The following is a 15,190-nucleotide window of genomic DNA, read 5'->3' as shown; positions in this document are numbered from 1 at the left end:
CAACTTGCAACATGGTGGGGGTCCACTTGCTTGGTTGGGTAGAAGAAATGTTGTGTAATGTTGTAAAACATTCCTATGTACGGAAAACATGCATGTTATGGTTTGTATGGTTGCACTTCTACTGAGTTACGTAAGAAGTAAACATAAAAATCAACAAGCTAAATTGGGTGACTCCTATCTGTCGAATCTGCTTTTTGTTTATTTTTTAATATGGACCTGTGGTCAGGAATAAAGTAAATAGAATCATTGAATAAAGGAAACTGATCGCCAAAAGCTGTGGACCACCAACATGGCGAGTGTGTTACATCACCAGGATGGTCTTTATTACTTTTCATTGTCACACTGCCATGTCATTGGAAGCATCCTTTTAAGTAGAGGACAGTTTTCACCCTCACCATCTCATTGCATGTTTGGTCCTTTTGGTTAAGTGGTGTGTAACAGGTGCTCGTGTTTTGTGGGACTCAGTGTGACTGTTTTGCTCGGTTTTTGCCTTCAGGTACACTCACATGGTGTTAGTCTCTCTGGCAGCAGATGCCATCACGTCTTGCTTTAGCGCCGTTTTCGGGTTGTGCGTTTGCTGCTCTGTGAACGTTAAGGGAGCTTGCTGATGTGATAGCCCTGTTCTTCCAGGAGGAGTTCTGCTACCCAGTGGAGTGTCTGGCTCTGACGGTGGAGGAGGTGATGCACATCAGACAGGTTCTGGTCAAGGCTGAGCTGGAGAAGTTTCAGCAGTACAAAGACATCTACAACGCCCTCAAGAAAGGAAAGGTAGAAAAAACAACCTGTAGAGTTTTGTCTTCAGTCAGGCTGATTTATTCTGTCTTTATTTAAATGCATCAGATACCATTTACCTCGCCTCATTCTTTCCTCTCTAGCTGTGCTTTTCATGTCGCACCAAGAGATTCTCCCTCTTTACCTGGTCCTACACCTGCCAGTTCTGCAAAAGGTAAATTGAATCGCTTTTACTAGAACCACTCAACATAAGTACAGCAGCTGTTCAGTAATATCTAACTGAAGGCTTAATTTTTACCTTCCCCCAGGCCCGTGTGTTCCCAGTGCTCTAAAAAGGTAGGAGGCTGTTGACTTATGTATATTTAACACACTCATGAATAGTTTTCTAAAAAATGTATTGACACTCTTGACACCTATTAGCTCATCCATGAAAACTGTAAGGTTTTCTATAAATACTGAACAAGCGGTTTTCATCATTTTGTGTATCTTTGTACCTCCCAGATACGGCTGCCATCTAAGCCTTATTCCACCTTGCCCATTTACTCTTTGGGTCCCAGTGCTATGGCTAAAGAAGAGGCAAGTGGAGCGTCTGCCCCGGCAGAGTCTGAAAAGCACCCGTTTGGGTCTGGACACAGCCGACACAGCTTACGCCGCAGTGTTTACAAGTATGTTACTGTAGAACTTTTTTTTTTTTTTTTTTTTAATACTAAGAAAATCTGGTAAAAAGGTCATGTTTTGTCAGGTTAGTTGTTCATTACTTCTCTCTGTCCTCAGGTTGTCCAAGCATGGCAGTAGTAGCAGCAAAGACGGCCGATCACAGGACGAGCCTGAGCTGCCCAAGGAGCTGACAGAGGACTGGGTCACCATGGAGGTCTGTGTAGACTGCAAAAAGTTCATCACGGAGATCATCTCCTCCAGCAAGCGCAGCCTTTGCGTGGCCACCAAGCGTGCCCGTCTGAATCGCAAAACCCAATCCTTCTACATGTCATCTTCTAACTCGATCAACTTCAGGCCCTCAGAGCGCACCATCAATGAGGTGTAGAAAGTAGGGACTGCCCTGTGCACTTTTGTTAACGCTGAGCTTTTTCGTTCAATGGAAAAAAAAAAAAAATTAAAAATCCCCTTAGTCTACTTTTGACACGGACTGGTTCAATGCATTTTATATAAATGGTGATTTTCAAAAAATCTGAGGTGACCACGAAGCCAGTCCATCCCACCCCAAAGGTAGTAAAGGTTCTTATACCTTACCCCCTCTCAGGAAAAGCTGGCACGCTACGATTGGTCATAACTAGTCAGGACTCTGCAGTAGCTGCCAGGGAACAAAGGAGAGCCATGTTTCTGTCAGTGGCAGTGATGGTTCAGGACACGGTGGGTAAGATGGATATACTGAGCTGCTGATGTCGCGATTGTGAACCAGATAAAAGAATGTATATTTGATATAAGAGTGGGATCAGAGGATACAGAAAGCCAAACGTTGCAGTGATTTCATGTAAATAATCTCAAGGCCCAACCCTAATCTTAGCTATCAATAAGTTTTCCAGTTCCTGTTTACTTCGAGCACTCAGGAAGAACAACCGATTGTCTTTTTTGACAGAAATGCACTGTAGATCCTCCTGTCAGGTCTGCTGGGGTAGATCTCAGCCACTTCCCTGTCCCTCCTTTATTCTTCCAGCAACAATCATGCCAAATGTTACATCATTCATTTTTTAGCCAGTTTATATGCATATTTACTGTTAGAACATAATGCGTTGAGGGGTGGGAATAGTCAGTTTATTTTTCTGGGCAGGGTTTAGCTTTTAGTTATAATGTATATTCAATTCTGTGCCTGGTGCCAAAATGTAATTTTTTTTTTTCCCTTTTTTCTTTGAATGCCTTTGTAGATACGGAGCTATTGTGTATATATGTGTGATAACTCAATGGGGGGCATTTTAGGGTAATCCAAGGTTTGGTTTGGTAATAGAAGCACAGAAATGTGGGTTATGAATGTGTACATGCTGTATATCTTACTTGTTCAAAAATTTAAATTTAATATAAAAAAACTTAACTCAGTAGAAGTATAATTTTACCATGTTTTAAGATTTCTGCCTCTGGAGTTTCTTTATTTAAAATTCTTCTCTGAGACCTTTTGTTATTAATGTTATTATGTTTGTGTCAGTGTAATAGATTTTATTTCTATTGTATAGTTTATAAACTCCTCAGTGTTAAGATACTACGCTAAATTGCAAATAGCACTTTTATTGGACCAATTTATTGTTTTTGTTTGGTTTTTGTCTTAATTAAAAATCTTTGTTTTTCACATCATGGGGCTCCATAGTGCCATTTCCCACGGTTCCTCATGAATGAAAATGTGTGTGAATGGCTGCAGGTTGTCTGTAAGGAAGAACAATGGCTAAAACAAAACACTCCACCGACTTGATTTTAGGCATTTTTAAGTGTATCATTGTCATTGAATATACTTTATGAACATTTTATCCTTTTCAAGACGGCACAGTCTCACTCACATATATACACATGCATACATACACACATACAAATCTCATGTTCTCATGTTCATATAGTGTGTTTTGTGACAATTGTTACCAAATGAACAGGAAGCCTAACCAGCCCGTCAATGATGCCATGTTCCAAGGAAATAGTACATCTGACCAGTTTCATTTTGGACCTCTGTAAGGAATGTGTGCATGCTGTATTGTGATCTATTTGTTTTTATCAAAGAAATTATAATAAAATCATGATCCTTACTTTATGACTCAGTCACCCTATTACATGATTTCAAGCTTGGTGGTAAATTCAATTTCACAAATGTGAAGTATTAGCGAGCACACGAGTGCAAAGTCCTATCCGGCAGCAGAGGGCGACGGAAGGAAATCTTTGTGTTGTCTTCACATCATATTGTTGTGTTAGGGACATCATGTGGTAGGAGATGTGTATTGCAGGCAATTTAAGTTACATCACTTTTCCTTATTCAGAATTGATATACTTGATTATGCTGATACAATAATAAAATATCACAAAGTGTTACATACAAACCCTTTTTTTGCAATTGACCAGCTGCAATAATTGTCATTTTAGGAATGCTGACAGTACATTAAACTGAAATACTTTACCTTGGCCTACCTGGAGACCTTGCAAGTAATACTAACTTTATCAACTGAAAATTATTGCCTCACTTTTCCTTCTTTTATTTGGTTTCTTGATCTTCATGTAGTTTTCTTCTGCTATTAAAAAAAAAATTAAAAAGGCCGTGCGCAATCTTAAAATTGATTCTGTTGCTTATTTTCACTAGATTTAGGTGAAAAAGTTCAAATGAAAATACAGTAAGAGCTACAAGGGTTATACAGCATAAGGTTTATAGTCGTGGATATTGGTTAATGTACGATATGTGTGTGCTGATGCATGCTGCTCCTACAGGGAACTCAACCACAGTTGTGTGAGTGTCTGTTTGCGCATACGCTCACACACAGCGTTGGCTAGCGATGAAATGCTATCCCTTGATGGGTTAGTAACAGACACTGAAAATAACCTGCCAAGCCACAGCCTCCCTGAAGGGTGACCCTCACACGCCGGTTTCTATGGAAAGACGGCAAGCAAACACACAGTCAATAAAAAAGTCTGACTAAGCTGTGTATTTAGCAGCAGCTCAGTAAAAAAGTTTCACAGGGTGTTGTTCCTAAATGCTGCTCTGGCTAACTGAGTGGAGCATATGACATCTGACAGCTGACGGCAAATTATCGGGATACAGTTCAGATTTTTACAGCTTTAGCCTCATTGTTTACAGTATGTTTGTCTGGATAATGACAGACAAATAGGGGGTTGTTACGAGGCATTTAGAATGGCCAGGCTAACAAGGAGCGATTTAACCCAGTGACAGTCTGAGCTTGCTAATGTGGAGTGTAATGAAATTCCCGTTTAGTTGCTGCTCCCAGGCAAGTTTGAATGTTTCACCACTAATGGGTAGGGATTAAAATGTAAGAGAGAAATCTGATCCCAGATCTCTTCCCCTAATGTCAACTCCACTGGAGGCCTCATATGAGTTGAGCCTCTCGAAGGGCCTACTTGTGGTCAAGAGGTTGGCACATGTCAGTCATTCTGTAACATAAAGCACTGTGTTAATTTAATCTAAGATAGACTCTTTTAACTTTCTTTCAAAACACTTACAATATTACACCAAAGTTAAATTTAATGCAGTATTTTTGTGGATGTTGCACTGGTAGCTAATGATGTATGGTGAGCAAACGTGTCACCTGATCCCCGGTGAACATGTTTCTGTGTCCGTGTCAACAATGTTCCCTTGTGTATGAAGGGGACATGACTCAGCCAGTCTGCAGAAACATGCAGAACCGTTTAAGTCTGCACCAAGTACAGCTAAAGACCAGTGAGCAGAACACACAGATTCAGTCAGTTGTTCTTGTATGTAGAGAAAGCAATAAAGCATAGCAATAAATTAAAAACAGGATTTTCTCTGTTGTATTACCACATAGTGTAAAAACATAAGTAAGTGTTCCTTTGAAAAAACAAGTCCCACACAGGGGTGTAAATAACCAGAATGTAAGCATGTTGTACAATAAGAAATGAAAGATTTTAAAGAAAAGAAAAACAGGTCTCTAAATTGTGCAAGTAACAGCAGCACATTGTGCATCATGCAGTCGATCAGTGATGCAGTTTTAAATAGATAGACTCACCACAGGGATGCATGCCACAGATCATCCGTTGGGGGTGATAATAGTAAGACAAGTCTCCACAGTCTCATTGGCCAATGTCTTTCTGGTTTTTGTCACGCATTACATCTGGCACAGTTCTGTTTTCGTTCTGTTGTTCCGTCAGACGAATGGAAGATGGATTTCAGGTTCAGTTTGAAATATGAACATGAGCCCATTGTGGGCCGCAAACCACGACAATCTCCCCCAAACCATTTCCAGTCATAGTGGCGGTTATCAGGTCACTGCATCGCCACCAGGCGCTTGCATTCAAAGGCAGCATTGTTGCATGTCCTCACTTTAACGTAGCTGCCTGCAAAGTCGTTTTCTTTATCTAACGATTGCATATCGTGAAATCAAAGGTAAACCACCCCTGAAGAAAACACAGTCCTCTGTGCTTACAGTGCTTTTACTTATCTGAAATATCACATCTTTTCATTCTGCTTTCGGTACTGTATGTTGCAAGCATAACATTCATAAAATGATATACAGAACATGGTCTGTGGGGGGTTGCAGGAATAATTCTCAAAGTCATGGATCAAGCCAGTAAAACTGGAATAATGTTGGCCCAGATAATGTCATTTCAGTAAAACTGTTCTTAGCAACATTTCAGCAACCATGATAGACAACCGCATTTTGCCATGGGAGCTTGTCCATGTTCTGTCACATTGTGCTTTCATCATCAAGTGCACTCTGTAAGAGGCGTGTGGGTCAAGGAGGAATGTATTTTCTATAAAGTGCAACTTTAGTAGCTGTCTGATCTGTCATCTTACGTTTTACAAAACAAGCAGAGCTCATAGAGTTAACCCACAGCCAGACATATAACGCCCTATGTATTTAACTGCTACACAGAAGACATCTGCAGCTGCCAGCCAGAGTGATATGCTGTGTATGAATGTCTGGTAAGTTAAAACATTAACACTTTTAGTTAGCATCAAACGAGTGCAGCCATCTGCGGAAAGAGCTTTGTGGATTACGTATGTGTCTGAACAGCTGCTTGTTGTATAAGTACGAAAGCCTCTTGTCATCTCTGGGGCTCTCAGTTCAGTTTTTCCTCCAGGAGCCTTAGACATGACACCTCTGCACATAAGCTGAGCTCTCCTTTCATTTATGTTAAAGGCAGCCTGACTTAACATTCTGCTAAGTTGTGGCAGAGACTGAGCTGCGTGAAGGAATGCAGTTGGTTTGAAATGGTCTCCCTTTTGTGTAGTTAGAGGCCAATAAATCATGGCAAAGGGGAGGTGAAGAACATGCAGCTAAGCATTTGCCAAAAGTGGCTGATTGGATGATAGGTCACGGTGGGTTGGGTCTGTTGAAAACACAGACTAATGGCAAAGAGCCGTGGTCAAAGAGCTTGTACGGCAAAGAGCCTTTCGAAGTCCAAACATCTGTCTTTGGGTCGTAACACTCGAAGCAGTCTGAGTCCTCGATGACATCGTGGCCATTGAGGATGCGTCCACCGGTAACATAGAGCTTGTTGTTGATCACTGTGGCGCTGTGATGCATCCTTCGCTCCTTTAGATTCTCACATTTGACGAATTTGTTGGCCTTGGTGTCGTAGGCTATCATTCGCCTGGTGTACCCTGGAAATGACATTTTCAGTCCGGTGATATATTATATCCGGTCAACAAATAACACGAAAAGACCAAAACCTACAATGTATTCATCATACTAACAAGTATTGTCTGTGTAGACAAAGCCTGGTTGTAGCTTAGTCCTCTGTGCTATAGAGCTCAATTGCTGTTTAAAAACTTTTAAAAACACATCACTGAGCCACAACACTGCACTGGGTGTGATCATTACAATTAATATGCGCACTGCAGTTAATTTTGAGCGTTGACTCAAAACTAAATGCAGACTGTACTGCTGCTAGAAATACTCACTAGCGTACCATATGTGAATTAATCCACAGCTGAAACTAGTCCCCCGAAAATGTACTATTTACTCCTCTTTACTCTCCCATGTTTGGTAAAAACTACAGTGCCTTGCTTTTTCAGGAAATTACTGAGCCTATTTGAAAAATAAAACCACATATTGATGATCTGATTTTTTTTTTTATGATTAGATAGGATTTATGTCTTTATGTCTTCTGTAGGAAGCAGTAGGCTTGGTGCTGAGAGTCACAGCGTGGGGAAGTCAGAAAGTATCAAGAGACAGATTAACACATTGTTGGTTTAAGTCTTTTCAAAGGATTTGTTGACAATAACACAAATAATGCCCGCCCTATCCTTTAAAGATTCATACATAAGATTCCTACATAATTTAAAAATCAGTTAAAATTAACACCTACTGTAAAGATGTTAATGACTACATTTCCACTGTGAAACGATGTAAATGGTAGGGAACACAACTTATTTGTTTTTTCAGACGGAAATCTGAGCTCACCTCCTATGATGTAGATCCTGTCCTCTATTACGGCAGCAGGGGCACAAACATTTTTCACCGTCCTTGTCTCTAGCCTCGACCAGAAGTTGCGAGAGATGTGATACACCTGTTGACACATGACATCACGACACACAACAGTCTGTCTGTTTTCTAGAGCATCAAAGGTGGTGATTTACCATATGCTTGTGTCACTTTTGTGAATGTTTGCTTTCTTAAACTTCTATCCACATATACTGACAATAAAATCTGTTTAAGGCCATAGCTATATTTAAATGGCAAATACAGGCAACAAGCACTGGCACTTCAGTGTTGATTGGTGGATCATAGAAAAATTAGTCTTCTCTACCTGAATCAGCCTGACTGGGTTCTGCATGGCATCCTCCCCTCCGAAAACATAGATCTTCTGATCACTGGCTGCAACGGCTGGATGCAACACCGCTGTGGGCATCGGTGCCATGGCCTCCCATTGATTAAACATACTGTTACACCTCTCTACTGACTGGGAGATTCGCTTGTCTACCCCAATGCCTCCTAACACGAAAATAAAGTGCAGGTAGGACACACTCTGGTGGGCGTACCGTGGCTCCAACATGGGCTCAGCAGTTCTCCATTGGTTGGTTTTAAGGGAGAGTGTGTAAACTGTGGCGCTGACTGAGCTGTTGCCTGATGTCATGCAGAGGCTGAGCCCGCCAAGCACATAGAGGATGCTGTGAATACACACATATGAAGCTTTGTAGAGCCGCAGAGGGAGCTTGGCCAACCATTGCCAACGATGAGTCCTTTCATCATATAGTAGGGCCTCTCGTGACGTTTGTTCATTGTTTTTGCGTCCTCCAACCACCACCAGTGTTTCTCTGCAGGTGTAACGTCGTGGTGTGGTCCAAAGTGGCTTGAGCTCCCGACTACACTTAGTGCTGACTGTAAGCATCAGGCGACGCACTGACTCGATTATCTCAGTACAGAGTGTGGAGGACTGCACTAGAGGGTCATTGGCAATGAATTGGAAGAGGTAAGTTGGATGGATGTAGCGAAGACGGACTTTCTTGAAGAGATCATGGATTGCACCACGTCGTGAGAACGGGTCATGGTGGATCCACGCCAGGAGGGTCTCAAACACTTGCTCCTCCTCAGCACAAAGTCGGTCATCCTCTAGGTAACACATGAGCTCAGGGAGAGACAACTCACAGAAGTCCTCTGTAGAAGCTACATCAGAGAAACAACTCACAGCCATCTCCATTGCTCTCTCCCTCAAACTCTCACAATGAAGGATCTCAGAAAGCCGGATCATGCTCAGACAGTTTTCTGGACTCAACTGCTCCTGGAGAAAAGATGAGCAGGCCTCAAAGAGACCTCCATAGTGAAGCATGGATGCTGCCTGCATGAGGGGGAGCACAATCTCCATTGTGATAGTGATGCAGCCTGTATAGACATAGTCCACAATGCCACTGATGACATTGGAAGAGATTCCCTTCAGATTCACACGGGACTGACTGCTCTCCAGAAAGTTGCTACAGAACATGGCGCGGAAATACGGGCTGCTGGACACCAGGACGTTCCTGTGGCAGGGGATCTCCTGATGCTCTGTGCAGAGCAGAACGTCTGTCAGGATACGCTCCTGCCTGAGGATGTTGAGCTGGGCAAGTAGGTGGGAGGGAAGTTCTGAGTCTTTGAAAGAGAAAACGTCTCGTGGTCTACAGGCCATTCTGTGTAAAGCAGAAAAAGAGAGAAAGGTAAAAAAGAGGAGGAATCAGTCCAAGATCATAGTGTCGTATTTCTGTTGTCCCCTGGAATGAGATGGTCGACAAAAACACAGTACTGATGACATTATAATTTGTCCTATTAAACTATGGTGAGCACCTGTGCAGAGATTTGCTCTCTTAGATGAGAAGATCCATGCTCCAGTTATATCTGTACATTAAATATGAAGCTACAGCCAGGACACCGTTAGCTTAGCTCAGCATAAAGAGTGGAAACAGGGGGAAAAGGCTATTCTGGGTCTGTCCAAAGGTAATAAATCCACCAACCCGCTCCTCCAGAACTCACTAAACACCCTGTATCACATTTGTTTAATCAACACAACAACAAAAGTGTAAAACAGCAGGTTGCAGTTTTACAGGAGGTTATGTACCAGACTTGGCACTACTTCTTGGCAAGGCGAAGTGACTTCCTGGATTCTCACCGTGAGGATGCCAGGCTATTCTACCAAAATGGTACTTTGCATTCAGTTTAGTTATTTCAAATTGCGTATAATGAATCATGCTTTCAAGGAATATAGATGTAGAGCACTTTTCAGAGAAATTCAGACAGAGTGCATAACAGCAATGGATTAGCTAAATCCGTAAGCTATTAAAGAAATATATATCTGCAAAACAGCATGCCTTGTAGAAGTAAATGATATAACAGGCCCGTACAGTTTCACTTAGTCTTTTTTTCAATTGACCTTTTATCTGGCTTTTACCTTTTCCCTCAGACTAATCGCGTGGATCCCTCTGATAGCAAACCTTTTCATTAATTAGCTCGCACTTAAACTCTTAAAACTCCTGCAGAGCAGCTGTCCTTAATGTGAATTACTGACTCGCAGATTTCTGTTTTAAACCCCTTCTAAATTATCAGGATGCATCCATGTAGCATCAGGCCAAATCTCTGTTATGAAGCTGCCCATCACTCCTAACACTAACAGAGCTGTGTCAGCACACCATCTATGTTTGTCTCTCCATCACGCTGAATTTCTCTCACTGGGCCTTTCTCTCCTCGTCTGTTTCTGTTGCTATTTTCTATATGTTAGGTTTTTTTTTTTTTTTTTTAAAACCATACCTCTCCTCTCAGTCTCAGTCTGTCTCTCCCTGGTTGGAGGGTTTGTGACAAGCCTGCTGTTTAAAGAGCGTGAATTTCATCGGGCTATTAGCAACACTAGGTCTACTAATCACTCCCACGACAGCTACTGATTTACTCCCATTTACGGGCCCAGCTTATCTGATATATTTGAACCTCTAATCATTATTGTATACTATGTTAGTGACATTTTTCCGCAATCGGTTTCCTCTAAGATCTTAAACAAGACCTGCTGGTGGAGACCAAGAACAGAATTCAAAAGGTACTGCAATATTGATAATATTATTGTATATTATTCACATACAATTCAACCAATTTGGCTTTCTATACTTTTTAAAGACAGATTATCCTTTATTTCATTCAATCAACTGTCACAATGATATGTGTCTAACTGCAAACGCTGATTAATGAATATATCATAAAAATCCAATGACTATTACTATTAAGTAACAGCATGTGGCACAGACTCACTTCAGTCATCGTACAAGTGTCTGACTCCAACTCTACTTACTTACATATTAATCTGTTACTTATTTGTTTGCTTTGATTTGAGAAATCAAAGAATACTGCTGTTACACAATACGTTAAAGCATTAGATAATACGATTTGGATCATCAGCAACATCTGTGACTGAGTGAAACCTTACCTCCTGCCCTCAGAAAATCAATAATATCCAAAATATCTTGTCAGTCTGGTCTGAGAAAAAATATCAATTCCAACCAAAAAAGAATCCCGTCCAGAGAGAAAGTGGGTAGTGTAGTTAGGGAGAGAGAAGGGGCATGACACAGAGAAACGACAAGGCTCTCCGGTTAGGCGCTGTCGAGCTAGCCATGAGGCCACTGTGTACATTCCTGCAGCTAAGAATAGTATCCTGTGCCACTGTGTCTCCAGCCAGGCCTCTCATGTGACACGGAGCTGTTTGGTACCCAGTTGCAGGCTTAACAGCTCTACCAGGGTCCAGTGGAGAGGGTGTTTACAATAGCCAGGAGAGGGAGAATCATCACGGGGTCCTGAGTCAGCCATAGAGGCCCCCCAGGCTGGTGTTTAATCCAAATGCCCCTGAGCTGCTAACCCTTGTCCATCTTCCTGTGCTGTTTAAGTCCTCCCCTCCCTCCTCATCCTCCCTCATGTGTGTGTAACCCAGGATGAAGGTAAATATAGAGCAGCGCTGATGGGCCAGCTTGATCAGGAGAAACAGCTGTAAGATCTGGGCTCAGTTTACCTCAAGGTCTCAAGGTGTGGTGGTGCTTCTGTGTGTTGGTTCATGAGTGTGCAAAAGTGGAGAAGACTACTATTACTACTACAACTACTAGTTGCCTGTGTGAGCCGTTACTTAGTAGCAATGTGTGTGTCACGTTGCCAAATAACACCCATTACCCTAAATTCTGCATAAAGGGGAGTATTACTGTTTGTCCAAAAAAACCCAACTTGTTTCTCATTGTCTATATTTCAAGGTTAGTGGTATTATTTACTATACTCCATTAAAAAAAAAACTACCCCATTAAAAATGACTTAATATCGTATAGAGAACTCTTTGGCTGATATAAAGTAATGGGTCATAAGGGGTTAGGTGATCACTGCAAAAATTACCAGGTCATTTTTGCTTGTGACTTTAGTGTTTAAAGCTGTAATCCTTACGATCTTAAGGTTTAAGTTTTTCTTCTTTAAAAAGCAGTGTCATACCTTCTTCTTTCTTGTTACAAGAATCAGATACTAAAAAAACAAGATGAAACAAGATGCTTTCTGAAATTCTCGCTGTAGCTTTTCTCCCTTTTATATTTATTTTAGGATTCAACCATAGATATAAATGCCTCGATATGATAGATATGTTTAACAGTTTGTTTATATGATAGATATAAAATTCCATTTATTTTTTTTCTAAGTTTGCTTTTTTGTCAAATACTGGATACCTTTACCTCTTCAGGGCTCTAGAAATCCTTCAAATTAAAGAGGGCAAGATTAAAAGAGTAATGAAATATTCATTTATGTCATAACCTCATCTTTGCACTCATATTTCCCAGAGAGCGATATGGCTCTGAGGCATTTAAGCCTCCTTTTCCTCACAGTTCCTTTCTCTAAGTTGTCATTTCTTTATTTGTCAAAGGGGCCTTATCTACAGCCCCTCTCTCACTTGCGCTCCTTGCAGCTCCTGAGGCAGTGAGATGAATTATTGTCATGTTTGTTTAGTGTCATATGACAAGGAACTGGAGTTACATGTGGACAGACTGAATGACAGGGCTATGATAAAGTGAGCTGTCAGCAACTCAGACATCTTGACACGTGAGCGCACGCAGCTTTGGTAGAAATCCTACACTCTGTTACCAGTTACCAAGTGACAGCTTCATGCTCATAGGTCATAGTGTGGACTACAGACTCCTTCAGGGAAGAAGCTGAATATCTACTGGCTTAACATCTTCCATTGTCGAGTCACTGATTTACCTGCTGTTGAGTAATGATCGCTTCTGGGACTTTTATATCCACTGACAAAGCTCAGGCCCAAAAGTGTGCAGCGGTAAATCAGGATATTGCCCTTTTTAAAATCTGAATTCTTGGAGGCAATTTAGAAATCCTAATAAAAATGATGATATATTATGGTCTGTAATATTTTTGGATGCTTCTATACACTTTCATTTTATGTTTTATATTTTATTTTTCTTGATGCTTTTATGTTTTGAATGATGCTTTGTAAGATAAACTTGAAACCTGACCTTAGTTTCAAGTTTATCTTAAAACCAAGATTTACTAAAGGTTACTAAATGGCTGTCTGTAAACTCAAGGCTTACTGACAAGTGATTAATATCAATTTGAGTAAAAGTTTGTTTGAGAATATGCACCACTAAAAAACAATATAACTGACACAATAAGGACCTTAAGGTGGGTCCTTGTTAATTAACTAATCTACGTGCCGAGAAGGTCCCAATGTCAAAATTTAGTTTTAAGACCTAGATTTGCCCTGCTGTTTCCTTACCCTTTTTAAAAATGAAAAATATATACTTGTGATCCAGGTGTTGAACCGGACTGTTGTGGTGAAGCAGATACTGAGCTTCTGTTTTACACAGTCGATCCATGTTCCAACCCTCACCTATGGTCATGAGCTAAGGGTAGCGATGAAACGAATTAAATCGCGAATACGAGTGGCTGAAAAGGGTTTCCTCTGTAGGATAAAGAGCTCAGACTTCAGGAGAGAGCTCAGATTAGAGCCTTGGCTCCTTCAGGACGAAAGGAGTCAGTTTAGGTGGTTTGGGAATCTGATCAAGATGCCTCCTGCTGCGCCTTCTGTTGGAGGTTACACTCAATGGAGACATTATACTGTATATCTCATCTGGTATGGTATAGGATCCCCCAGGAAGAGCTGGGAACTGCTTAGTTTGCTGCTAGTGCAACCTTGCCCTGGGTCAAGGGCAGAAAATGAATGGATGGATGGTTGTTTGTGATCTGTTTTTAAAGATTTAGGTCTTAGGAAGAAGCCACAGAGAAGCTGTAGTTGGAAAGTACTGGGAGACAGACTAACACATTGTTGGTTTTGGTCATTTAATGAGATTTGTTGATAATAAGAAAAATATTGAAAAATGCCAGACTTATCCTTTAACAGGGGCTCATCAGCCCGCTTTTGCCCCTGGGCCCTCCAGCACCAGGCAAAGCGGGCAAATCCAAAGGGGCCCGAGAGCCTGAGGGGCCCCAAAAAACAGATTTACTCCATATCATTTGGGACTACATAATGTGATTAATCGCAAATTTGTTAGAAATTTGCACTACTGAAATACGCCATGAGCAACAATGGGTCCTCCATCCTCTGTCTTGTGGCCCTGATCTTGTAGAGGGACACTGTGTCAAAATCTAGTTTTAAGACTATAACTGTTTTAGTTTATATTGTGCTCATTTGTTGTGTTTTATCAAATTGCTTTTCCCCCCTGTGTGTCAAATAATTTACACACAGAAAATCTGAGGCAATGTGGTATAATTCCATCATTGGAGGACTACAAGGCTGCAACCAATGACTATTTTCATTATCAATACATCTCAGTTATTTTCTTTAATAACTGTTTAATTGTTCAGTATATAAAATTTCCATCATCGTTCTCTGATGCCTGAAGTAACATATTCAAATTGCCTTGTTTTTTCTGACCTAGAGTCAAAAACCTCAAAATGTTGAGTTTGCTATAATAAAAAAAACAGTAAACCAGCAAATATTCACATTTAAGAAGCTGGTGCTAGTGAATTTTTGGCATTTTTGCTTAGAAATTATTATTATTATTATTATTGTCAATTATCAGTATTGTTACTGGTTGGTTTCTGGGTGCCTGAGGAAATAATGAAAATGCAGCATACAGTATCAGGGGGGTCAGTGGAGGCAAAGCAGCTCGCATTTGCCCTGGGGGCCCCACAGGAGGTTAATCCATCCATTATCTCAACACCACCTGACGTCTTTCTCAATAATAATAATAATGATGATGATGATGATGATGATGACAACAAACAGTTTTGTGAGGTGAAATTGTATTAAAAACGACACTGGTCGGGTCTGATAACCGATCACCTCTCAT

At 41.0% G+C, this 15,190-nt stretch overlaps 2 protein-coding genes across 6 annotated transcripts in view; one reads left to right on the top strand and one right to left on the bottom strand.

The window, feature by feature from the left end:
- spire1a (spire-type actin nucleation factor 1a) overlaps nucleotides 1-3,942 on the top strand; it is a 30,796-nt gene extending 26,854 nt beyond the window's left edge. For 3 of the 5 annotated variants that reach the window (XM_040121740.1, XM_040121738.1, XM_040121741.1), the window contains 5 exons: nucleotides 631-768; nucleotides 876-946; nucleotides 1,041-1,068; nucleotides 1,234-1,397; nucleotides 1,507-3,942. In XM_040121740.1, the coding sequence (XP_039977674.1) occupies nucleotides 631-768; nucleotides 876-946; nucleotides 1,041-1,068; nucleotides 1,234-1,397; nucleotides 1,507-1,774 (669 nt within the window). In that variant the 3' untranslated portion in view covers nucleotides 1,775-3,942. The remainder of the gene's footprint in view (nucleotides 1-630; nucleotides 769-875; nucleotides 947-1,040; nucleotides 1,069-1,233; nucleotides 1,398-1,506) is intronic. The other 2 variants (XM_040121739.1, XM_040121737.1) reach the window with 2 other exon arrangements.
- Nucleotides 3,943-5,975: 2,033 nt separating this feature from the next.
- Nucleotides 5,976-11,382, bottom strand: klhl38a (kelch-like family member 38a). The gene is made up of 4 exons (XM_040122098.1): nucleotides 11,293-11,382; nucleotides 8,161-9,517; nucleotides 7,815-7,920; nucleotides 5,976-7,012 (listed from the first exon to the last, which is right to left on the bottom strand). The coding sequence occupies exons 2-4, from the start codon at nucleotides 9,514-9,516 to the stop codon at nucleotides 6,723-6,725; spliced, it is 1,752 nt and encodes a 583-aa protein (XP_039978032.1). The 5' UTR covers nucleotide 9,517; nucleotides 11,293-11,382; the 3' UTR covers nucleotides 5,976-6,722.
- Between the last annotated feature and the right edge of the window lie 3,808 nt (nucleotides 11,383-15,190).

Source organism: Xiphias gladius, chromosome 24 (genome assembly GCF_016859285.1).
Source record: "Xiphias gladius isolate SHS-SW01 ecotype Sanya breed wild chromosome 24, ASM1685928v1, whole genome shotgun sequence".
In the NCBI taxonomy this organism is placed as follows: domain Eukaryota; kingdom Metazoa; phylum Chordata; class Actinopteri; order Istiophoriformes; family Xiphiidae; genus Xiphias; species Xiphias gladius.
Note: the sequence above shows the minus strand (reverse complement) of the source record. Positions and strands in the feature narration are given on the sequence as shown.